This window comes from Xenopus laevis, chromosome 6S (genome assembly GCF_017654675.1).
Source record: "Xenopus laevis strain J_2021 chromosome 6S, Xenopus_laevis_v10.1, whole genome shotgun sequence".
Taxonomy (NCBI): Eukaryota; Metazoa; Chordata; class Amphibia; order Anura; family Pipidae; genus Xenopus; species Xenopus laevis.
The window spans coordinates 121328455-121340510 of record NC_054382.1 but is presented as its reverse complement, the minus strand read 5'-3'; the positions used below and the strand labels follow the sequence as shown (position 1 = coordinate 121340510).

General features: G+C 36.1%; 1 protein-coding gene across 1 annotated transcript in view; it reads left to right on the top strand.

Moving 5' to 3' along the window:
- LOC108719755 (CUB and sushi domain-containing protein 3-like) overlaps nucleotides 1–12056 on the top strand; it is a 489518-nt gene that overhangs the window by 165401 nt on the left and 312061 nt on the right. The window contains exon 8 of the mRNA XM_041567998.1: nucleotides 980–1101. Coding sequence (XP_041423932.1) covers nucleotides 980–1101 — 122 coding nt within the window. The remainder of the gene's footprint in view (nucleotides 1–979; nucleotides 1102–12056) is intronic.

Sequence of the window (12056 nt, the reverse complement as noted above, 5' to 3'; positions counted from 1 at the left end):
AGTTGTATTTGATGCCAACAACAACAGACTACAAATTGTTTAGCCCATACAGTATGTAACATTCCTGATAGATTAAAGATGATCAACACTGGTCCTGTATTAAATAAAAAGTGGGCAGATGCTACAGTATATAAAGAAGAGAAGGCCTAAACACTAATGAAATGTTTAACAGATCCATTAATATAATGGTGAAATACAGCTTTCCACAGGTCACCAGTAGTGATGGGCGAATTTATTCGCCAGGCGCGAATTCGGGGCGAATTTACGCGATTCGCCGCCAGAGAATAAATTCGCAAAATGCCCGCTGTCAAATTTTTTTTTTGAAAAACGGACGCCGGCGTCAAAAAAACAGGCGAAATTCGCAAATTTTTCGCTGAAGCGAAACAACGCAAATTCGCCCATCACTAGTCACCAGATAAAATTAAACTACTCTCTTTTGCCTTGTTTGAGAAATTGTATGGGCATATATGTCAACGGGTATACTTTCACCCATTGATAAATTCACCCTGATAAACCCAATTCAAGAGAACAGAGATCTGTGGAATTTCCCTCTGGTGACCCATGGCAAGCTCTGTTTCACTTTTTGATAACTTTGCTCCAATTAAATGAACATACAGTGGATATACTTGTGAAGAGAGATGCATACCTCAATATACTAGAGTAGGAGGTACTATAGAAGAATATATGTAAGTGTTTTTTTTAACCTGCAGCCTGGTTTGCAAACAGGATTGGAAAATGAAATAAAAAGTGTAAGCTTAGTTATTCCATAACATAATTCTTTTGCATTTCTAAAATAAGAGATGGCATGAAACAGCCAGTGATCTATGAAAAATTGCTGAATGGTGAGACCTAAACGCCAAATATGATATGTATCTAAGAGCTTGGTGAAACTATCGCAGAATCCCTGTATTATGATGTACAGTACATTCATTTAAACACTTAATTGTAATGTAAAGTATCAACATGCTTTTTTTTGCAGTAAAAACTTGTGGATCTAGTCTTCAAGGACCCAGCGGTACATTTACATCTCCCAATTTTCCATTTCAATATGATAGCAATGCTCAGTGTGTTTGGGTCATTACAGCTGAAAATCCTAATAAAGTAAGTATAATACTCCTTTCTGTTATTATTGTGCCTTGATATTTGCTTTAGTTAGAGGGATAATTATTATTTAGATTACACAGGTGTTCACAAGTCCTTTAGAGAAGCAAGTAAAAATATGAGGTATCATTTACAATGGGGAGTGGGGACACAGTGTGGAAATGGCAAAAAATGGCCTGTCCTTTTTTTTAAAGTTTGCACACTGCCTATCAAAGTTACTCTATTGCTACAGGTCCCTGAACTCCACATGAGAGCAGAAATACCTGAATCCCCTTGAATAATGTGCTACTTGTGTTAGGGAACACTCTAGTCAAGAGGGACGGGCAGGGGTAGGCATGTAGTTAGATGCAGCTAAGAAAACTAGGCATTATTTTCTCCTAACAAACCAAACAGCAGAAGGATAATAAAAACTGATAATCTTGTTTTTCACACTCATAAAAAAAAAAAAAAAATCATTATTTCCTTTTTGTATGTAGTAATAAAACAGCACATTGTACTTGAACCAAGCTAAGAGGCAAAACACTCCTATTTGTTTATTCATTTCCAATTAGTCTACAAATCAGAATCATTTGTTTTACATCTACCAATAATACATCTGCCTTATTTTTTTTTTGCTGCCTACAGTTAGAATTTTAAAAAATGTTTTATATGAAATCATTCCATATTGACTTCTAAACTACTGTATTTCGCTTGGAGTTTTCTAACCTATTATCATTTATACATAGGTTTTACAAATACAAAGGAAATAGACATTCTTTAACTCTTTTTTCAGATATTTTTTCCCACAATCCTGTTTTATCAATGCCATTTGCTTTTTAAAAACAGGATTGCTGAGGGAAAAATCCAACTTTTGAGAAAACATAATTCATACATGAAAAACAGAGTAAGTTAAAGAAATCACTTTACATGTTTGCCTTTGATTCCCCCAAACACTAGGGGAGGTTATTTATCCAAATCGGAATTTATCTCATTATTTTCTGAAATATACTCCGACCAAATCCCCTTATTTATCAATACATTTTCCTGAAAAATTCCAGTGTGGAAAAAAACTGAAAAAAGTGAAAATTGTAAGAAAAGTTGAATTGTGTGAATCTTTCAAATTTTTGCCTGAAAACCACAAAATCTTCAGATTTTTGCACAAAAACCCAGCGTAGATAAGGATATCTTTGAGATTTCTCCCATTGAGTTATATACAACCTTGGCAGGTCTGAAATGCCGGATTGCCAGATTCTGACTTTTTCCATCCATGGGGTATAATAAATCACAAATTTTTCACAAAAAAAATCAGATTTTATAGTAAAAAAACTAGAATTTTTGGCATTCATACTTTAATAAATAACCCCCTCTGTGCAGATATAGTAAAGAGCAAAATAAAAAATTCACCAGAGAAAAACTCACCCACTTTTTATTATTTTCTGTTGGATTCGAGTATAATAGTGTAAATAAGCTTCTGAAAATCCCATAGGAATAAATAGAAAGTGGGTTAGTTTTTCTGTGGTGATCTATAATTTCTCAATTTGATAAATCTGCTCCAGAAGTTAGTAGATCGACCTCAACTACTCAAGAGTTGGTGTCACAGAAATTTACATACAGTAGTCTTTACATACAGTAGTCTTCGTGCTGTTTTATTTTTAGTAATGCAATATAGTGGTTGCTATGACAATATGCTGTTTCTTCATCTGTGAGCTTTTTCAAGCTTTTGGCTTCTGACTAAAATCTCACCATCAAAACAAAGAACAATAAAGCAGAGCTAAACACAAAAGAACAAACTTTTTCATTATTGTCAAAAAATGTATGTATGTTTAGAAACACATAGGTAGTTACTGCTTCAGTTAGAAAAATGGCTTATTGTGTTATTCAAATGTTTTGGTCACAAAATGTGACCTTCCTCTGGGAGGAATAAAAGGTAAAATTTGGTGACCAAACCCTATATACTTGACAGGTAAATTGTGCATTAAAACGGATCACCATTTTTGCGGTAAAGAAAACAACACATGTAACTAGTATATAAAACCACATAAATAAAAAGTAAATATATAAAGCTATTAAAAAAAAAACTGTCTTACCACATAAATCATTGATGATACCTATATTTTTATATTGAACGAAACCCTGCCACCTAAGGTACTCTAGTGTCAAACTTGAAACTTCCGACTGTAAATCTATATAGGATGGCAACAGACTAGGCAGGAGGCATTGGTGCTTTCCTGCAGACATGTTTGAAATATGTGTCATGATACCTGTGCTATTATAGGATTTCTATTTCAAAAGTGGGGGTGCTGACATTTGAATTATTTATTCCTGTTGCCCTCGTGATTATGCCCAATCATGCACATCTGCCCCTTATGCTGTCGGCAGTTTTGTTGTAAGGCTCATGCTGTCAGTAAAGGAAATATCAATTATATTCTTAAAGGGATACTGTCATGGGAAAAACTTTTTTTTTTCAAAATGAATCAGTTAATAGTGCTGCTCCAGCAGAATTCTGCACTGAAATCCATTTCTCAAAAGAGCAAATATATTTTTTTTATATTCAATTTTCAAATCTGACATGGGGCTAGACATATTGTCAATTTCCCAGCTGCCCCAAGTCATGTGACTTGTGCTCTGATAAACTTCAATCACTCTTTACTGCTGTACTGCAAGTTGGAGTGATATCACCCCCTCCCTTTCCCCCCCCCCCACAGCCAAACAAAAGAACAATGGGAAGGTAACCAGATAACAGCTCCCTAACACAAGATAACAGCTGCCTGGTAGATCTAAGAACAACACTCAATAGTAAAAACCCATGTCCCACTGAGACACATTCAGTTACATTGAGAAGGAAAAACAGCAGCCTGCCAGAAAGCATTTCTCTCCTAAAGTGCAGGCACAAGTCACATGACCAGGGGCAGCTGGGAAATTGACAAAATGTCTAGCCCCGTGACAGATTTCAAAATTGAATATAAAAAAATCTGTTTGCTCTTTTGAGAAATTAATTTCAGTGCAGAATTCTGTTGGAGTAGCACTATTAACTGATTCATTTTGAAAAAAACATGTTTTCCGATGACAGCATCCCTTGGGTAAAACCTCTAATTGCTGCTGCTGAAAAAAAACGTTTAATGAATGGAGAGCTACCAATAGAAAACCAATTTTAAGTCATTAATGATAACAGTCACACACCACATTTTTTTTTTTTATAAAAAAACACACAAATGATGGCCATGTACTGTAGCAACTTCTTTGAAATCAGTTTGTACCCCAGAACATGTCAAAATCAAACAATTCCTAGTGAACAAAAAACATGCTTAAATTCATACAGTACATTGTGAGGGCAGTGTGTAAATGTAGAAATGAATAATGGGAGAATTTATTCAGCAGGCACAAATTTGCGGCAAATTTTCCAGTTTCGTCGCCGGCAAATAAACTCATGAATTTGCAGCGAAAATTGGCTGGTGAAAATTCAATGTTTTTTTGGTGATAATTTCGGCTATGGCACCAATTTAGACAGCGAATTGTTGCCGGTGTCAAATTCGCCATTTCGCCATTTTTTTTACAGTTTTGCAAATTTCACAGGAAATTCGCAAAATTCATGGCGAAATGGGACAAATTCACCCATCAGTAGAAATGAAGTAAAAATGTAATATCCTAGCAAACCAGCCAAAGTATCCAGAATAACCTAAATGTGCACAATGTTCAATACAGTCACACACATATCATTCCATAAAGTATTTATCATAAGAGCATCACTTATATTAAATGATGCAGTGCCATAGTATAGAATACTTGAGTGTTACTATTTGGCAGTGTGCACTTGCAGGATTTATTGAATGGAATCAATGTATATCTACTATTGGCCAAGATTGGTGAATCCTAACATAAATGATGTGCATAGTTATATTTTGTCTGGTGTCTCTGTTGACATTTATATGAATGGTTTTTAACACTTTCCTAGAACAAATGTACAATCACAGATGTATTAACAGGTCTACACTGAACAGTCCATTACAGAACATGAGTTATCACACTGAGTTATGTGCCTTAGTTGGTAGAATTTATCACTATGTTTATAAAACAGAAGAGCATATTGCATCATTCTGACCTGCTATATGACAGTTTATTGGTGCATTTAATTTGCATTTAAGGTTTGTTTGTTATTTCTTTTATTGTAGCAAACCATATAGCTTGCAATTTTAAGGCAATCTTTGTTAAGTTCTGTAGATAGTATTATAAAATATTTCTATTTTAGAGATTAAAATAATAAGGAATAGTAGATGTGTGTCCTGTTGACTTCACTTAAATTATTAAAAAGCTGACAGCAATCTCTCCAACTACAACTCTTTCTGTATTTTATTTGATATTAAAGCTGGTATTAAAACTATTCATTAAATTCCCTACAGAGCCTTGCAGATGTTGAAATGAAACATGTCTTTTACAATATTGCTCAATGTGTTAATGTTCTTGGTGCACCTTCCACTCATGTACCATTAGTGCTTTTTATGAGGCATAAAACTATATTTATGTAACTAATAAAGTTTATCCTGATGGCCCAGTAGCTCTCCCTGGTGGGCTAGCGTCTCCAGCGGGGACACCTGCCGTATGTGTCCGTCCTCCATTCCCAGTTCTCCTATGGTTGCGCGCTTCCGGGTTTATGCGCCGGCGTGATGACATCATTGCGCAATGGAGCAAAATTCAAACAGCATATAAAGGGAATTCAGTGTTTAGCACATGGCCCGTTGTTAGGTTCTATTTGCTAGTTCCTAGGTGCTTTATTCCTACTGATTCCTGTCTGATCTTCTGGTTATTGACCCTTGCTTTGCCTGACTATTCTGAACTCTGTATCCTGACCCTTGCCTGCCTGTTTATGCTGAACTCTCCAATCTGACTATTGCCTGCCTCATTATTATGATCTCTCCAAGCTGAACTCTGCCTGCCTAACTATTCAACGCTCTCCAATCCTGATCCTAGCCTGTCTGACCATTCCTTGAACTCTGCCTGCACTGACCCGGCCTGTTTTGACTATTCTTGTATTTGCTTGTGCTGGCGTGGCCTGCCTGTTCCACTCTGTGTTATCTGGCCTGTTGAGTGGTCTTCCATTCCAGTATCCTTGTGAAATGATCGTGCCCCTTTGCTTGTCCAGAACCTTTAGCTTTGCTCCTCTCTTAGTAAGACCTGGCGGCATCCAATTAGCTGAGGGCTCCTCCCGAGGTGAAAGACGACTGTTAAAGGCAGTAGCAAGAGCCGAGACCAGGGAGCCTAGCACTGGTTCTAGATATAGGGTGCTGAACGTGACAATTTAAGAACTCAAAATTGGTAATTTTCCCCACAAAAAATCCCTTTACATTTTAAAGAGAGTAGAGATGTAACAGATTGCTCACTGACAGGAATACTCTTTTGTATCCACATGTGAAAGAAAAGGTAAATAAATAAATGTTTATTGTATTGGTATACAGATGCATTTAGTTACTCAGTATGTGTAATATACCACTGCAATTCTCTAGAAGACTTGGGCTTAAGATTTCATTTTATGAATCCACATCATAAGAAAACAATAGTAAAACAACTTTGCTAATTCAATTTTCAGTGTGGCTATTCAAATCACTTCAATAAAAATATGAAGGATGGTGTTAGTAAGCTTCATGTATTGTGTGTTTTTATATAAATGTAGGGCCCTATAGGGATACAGGCCCTATAGAGTTAATCTTTTCACCATTTCCTTGGGTTATTGGGTAGAATCCCTGTTACAGAATAACCTTTACAGTGATAGGCTGAGAGATTTGATGACACTGCTCTGACTCACTCCTATATAGTGTGAGCAGGGAGTGGCCTCTTCCTCTTTTGCCTCTGGATGTGATTCCAGCTGGATGTGCTCAGGGGGACTGAGTGCAATAGGCCCAGAAGAAGGCATGTGTCCAAGTCGGGGACCAGGAAACCCCGTGAATGAGGAACAGATATACTAGGGCAGACTTGTCATAGTCTCTCTAGGAGAGAAAGGCAGATAGGATAGAGAGAAAGAGCAGCTGAAGCTCCAACAAGGGTTTGCAGTAAGGGAGTAGCTTCCCAGAGGCTCTGTGTGTTGCCTCCAGTCAGGGACCTCAGTGAAGAGGGACTGTAGGGTAGAAGCTGCTTTCCTGACAACTTCCAGGAGGGAAAGGTTGTACTGCAATTGCCTGTGTACTCTCTGTGTGAGCCTGCCTTTGATCTGTGTGAGCTCTCAATATGCTGTTTTCCTCAAGCTCCTGCGTGAGTATTAAACCTGTGGTCATTTGCCCTTTTTGGCATAATAAACCGTTCCTGATTGTTAAGAACCTCCTGGCGCCCAAGTTGTTTTTGTGTGCACAGTAGCCTGGGGGGGATGTAGTTGCACTACACCATAGAGGGAACACTTCCACTTAGCGAAGGCCCTGCCCTGGGTGTAAGTCACGTGTAACCCATGCTCTAGTGTTCTAGCTGGTGAATTAACCCCGAGTGGCCCAAATAGGTGTTACATAAGCATAGCAGAGAACCAACCCTGGTTAAGGTGAGGTGGGCTAAAAGGAGCCAAAAAGCCCTTCACATGCACTGCATGTCTTCCATGTGAAGGGCTTTTTGGTTCATTTTAGCCCATTTCACCCTAACCAGGTTCAGTTCTCAGCTTTACAACTCCACAAGTCCTACCCCCTCAGAATCCATGTTCCAATATCTTGCACTGATTTAGCAAGATGAAAACAGGCTGTCTATTTGAATATATGGCTCAGAACTATTAGGATTAGGGATGTAGCGAACTGCCGATTTGGTGTTCGCGAACGCCGTTCGCGAACACCGGCAAAAAATGCGAACGTTCGCGGACAGTTCGCGAACTTCGAACACCCGCTAAAATCGTTCGATTCGAACGATCGAAGGATTTTAATCATTCGATCGAAGGATTTTCATTCGAATCGAACGATCGAAGCCATTCGATCGTTTGCTTTTCATTTGATCGAATGCTTACAATCGTTCGAACGAATGGAAATCGTTCGATTTTTAGCGGTCGAAGGAATTCGAATGGTCGAATGGTCGAACGATCGAACGCAAACTCAAAATGCGAACGTTCCCAAACGTTCGCGAACCTTCGGCGGACGCGAATGGTCGAAGTTCGCGCGAACTAGTTCGCAGCAGAACAGTTCGCTACATCCCTAATTAGGATGTATCTTTGCTATAAAACCTGCTGTTCTGGATGCAAAGTTAGCCAAAGGGCCATAAAGGAGTGATTTGCATGGCTCACTCATGTCTAACTTATGTGAGAGTCAAACTCTCATTTTGGGTATAATGGCAGTGCTATGTATATGACACGAGGCAAGAATATACCTTCAGTTTTCAGAAGGCTTTAAACTGCATATATGAGCATAGAAATCTCTAATGGCTTCTGCAGTGATGTGCAAAACCTCCATGTTTCTTCCTGGAGAAACCAAATGCAATGGCATTTTTCTTGCTTTCTTTCCCACAAAAAACACAGTTTTTCTCTAAATTTTAGAGCAGATTTGCAAAAAAAACACAACTTTTATTGGAAAACTATATCAGGCAAAAACAATTGCTCATCCTAAATCCCTTAAATATACTACTATAATTTCTGCTAATGGAATTTATGTTATCTTGATCCATCTCACTCTTACTGCACACACTGCAGGCTGGCAATTTATCAAATTATTACAGAAATAGCCTGATATATCACACTGGGATAACTTTGTTTCTATTTAAGTCATAAGTCATAATTTTAAGTCATAAAAGTTATTAAGCACTTTTTTTATCTATTGTGTGTGTTTATTTTAGACAAATCAAATTGTTATTTAAATATTTAAAAAAAAAATCCGTAGTCACTATTACAAAGAGTGGCATAAATGATAAACATCAACTCTCATTTCATATTTAGTTGTAGTTCTATAAATTATATTAATAAAAATATTGATACTTGATACTTGATTCTGTTAATCAAAAGTAATTAGCACTCTTCAAGTATTGAACATCTTATTTTATATAACTAACAAAATCAAATGTAAACACACTAAAGATAAATGTTGAGAACAAAAATCTCTATTGCTTTCTGAACACAAAATCCTCAAAATATACTACTATCATTATCTCAAAGGGAATTCATGTTATTTTGATTCATCTCACTCTAGCTGCACCTACTGGTGACTGACAATTTATCAAATTCTCTCATAACCTGTGATCTCACTTAAGGATAACTCTGTGTACACCTCTGGGTTTCTATTTAAAAAATGTTAAATCATAAAGTAATTACTTAGAGGGTTATTTATCACAGTGAGATTTTTTTTTCTCATTGGCCTTTGGTGGAAAAATAAAACTCAATTTTTTTAGGAATTTATTAAACCCAGAGGGTGTAAAAAGTCTAAATAAAAATGTAGGCCAACACAGACCTGCGGGAGAAGTCCCGAAGATATCCTGATCTGTGCTGGGTTTCATGCAATAATCCAAAGATTTGTAGTTTTCGGGCATCAAATCCGAAAAGTTCTCTTCAACAAATCTGACAAAGTTGTGGTATTCGGGCATCAAATAGAAAACGTTGCAGTATTTGGATTTTTTCATGATTTTATCGAGTTTTTTTCGATACTTTTCGGGAAAATGCATTGATAATAATAAGTGGATAAAATCTCTGCGGATTTGGTCGGAGTCATTTTCAGAAAATTCAGAGACATTTTTTGATTTTGATAAATAACCCCTTTAAAGTTAAAAAAAAAAAACTGTGATCAAGATTTGAAATTTAAGGGCCCATTTACTTGGCTCGAGTGAAGGAATAGAGGAAAAAAAAACTTTGAATTTCGAATGGTTTTTTTGGCTACTTCGACCTTCGACTTCGACTTCGAATCGAACGATTCAATCTAAAAATAGTTCGACTATTTGACCATTCGATAGTCGAAGTACTGTCTCTTTAAAAAAAACCTTTGGCCCCCCTAGTTCGCCACCTAAAACCTGCCGAAGTCAATGTTAGCCTATGGGGAAGGTATTCAAAGTCGAAGGATATTCGACCTTAAGTAAATTTGCCCCTTATTGTACAATTTTATGTAAATCAAAATATTATTTAGAAATGGTAATATGAAAAAAATTAAGATTAACTATATGTTACCGCATACAAAAAACAAATAATTACATTTCCAAAAACAAGAGAAGTATAACACAATTATGTGACTGAAGTTGAACATGCAATAAAATAAGAGGAACATGCACAAGAAGACAACTAAACAATTAAAACAGAATCCTATAAAATGTCAATGTATTTTTTTCTTACCACAAAATCTTGCTGTGACTTTTCTGAAATAAGAAACCATTTCTAATCCCAATAGTTTATGTAATTAACGCCATTTTTACAAATGCCTGAGGTACAGCATCCTGTACCAAAAATATTTGAACAAACATATCTTAGCAAGAAAACCCATTAGATCACTGGTTAAAGAAAACATTTAGAAATTAAGGGAGCCATCTCAAATTATTACAAAACAAACTTTAAACTGCTGAGCTATTTTGCATTGACAATGGCAATGGAAAGATAGTTACAAAAATGTCCTGTTGTATAAAAAAAACTCCATAGGTCGTATAGGTATATGTTTTTGAAAACTTTTCACTGCTACATACTATTCACCCATTAAATTATCTGAGCAGAATATATGCAAATATCAATGCCCAAAATTTAACCAAGAGAGGGGGATAAACTCCATTGTCTATGGGGATGCCCCCCAAAAATATAAATCATTCAGAAAATAGTAAAATACTTCTTTGATATACCCTTTCACCCTGTAGCGTGCAATCTGGGGATTTACAACACAGATATCCTGAGAAACAATGAAAGAATGTAGACCAATTGATAAAATTGTTTAGAATTAGCCATTCTATAAAATATAGATGAAGCCAGCTTGGTTTGTGTGTTTAACAGAGAATATCTAAACAGATTTAACCCATTTATCTAATTGGTATGTTAATGAAAGGGTTAAATGCATTAAATAAGTTAAGATGACTTTAGATAACCCTGAGCCATCATGCATTTAACACACAAATCCAAGTGGCTTCATCTGTACTAAAAGTTAACATCTTTTGAAATTCTAATAGAGCAACCAGATATAGTTATTAAACCTATATCAATATTCTATAAGTTTGTTATAGGTAACTGCAGCACCCCAAAACAAACAAATCCGATTTTCAAGATTTTTTCGAAATTTTTCACCCGAAAACTCTGATTTCTTAAGCTTTTTTGCCCAAAAACTCTGAAAACTTTGGGCTATTGCATGAAACCCAGCGCACATCAAAAAATCATTGGGACTTCTCCCATTGACTTATATGCAACCTCAACAGGTCTATCTCAACATTTTCTGTTACAAACTCCGATCAAAACCACTCTGGTTTTTTATGCTTATTTATTATTAAATTTTCCCAAAAATTTGCTTTGAGGGAAAAATCAGATTTTCATGATTTTTTGGGGTTTTTCACCCAAAAACTCAGATTTCTTATGCTTTTTTGCCTTAAAACTCTGAAAACTTTGGGGTATTGCACAAAACCCAGTGCACATCAAAAAATTATTGATTTATATGCAACCTCGACAGGTATGAGATGCCGGATTTTCTGATTCAGACTTTTCCATCCTGGGTTTAATAAATTACAAAAAATGTGTGATTTTTTAAAAATCTGATTTTATAAAAAAAAATCAGAAATTGTTCGTAATTTTTGCATGCGGAATTCAGTAAATAACCCCCCAAGTATCAGATCCACTTACCTTACATTTACTTAATGTGGCTAAAACATTGATACCAAGAAATATGATAAATATTATTTTTGACTACCCTACCCCATCCGCCCTTGCTTTCTGTATCCCCCTCTAAAAAAACCTGAAAATAAAAATGTTGAAAAAAAGCTAACTTAAATTACATTCCATAACAGAACATTTCTGCCCATTTTATGCAGGCGTACATATGTAAAGCTTTGTCAACATCAGAAATGTACAGTATATCTGC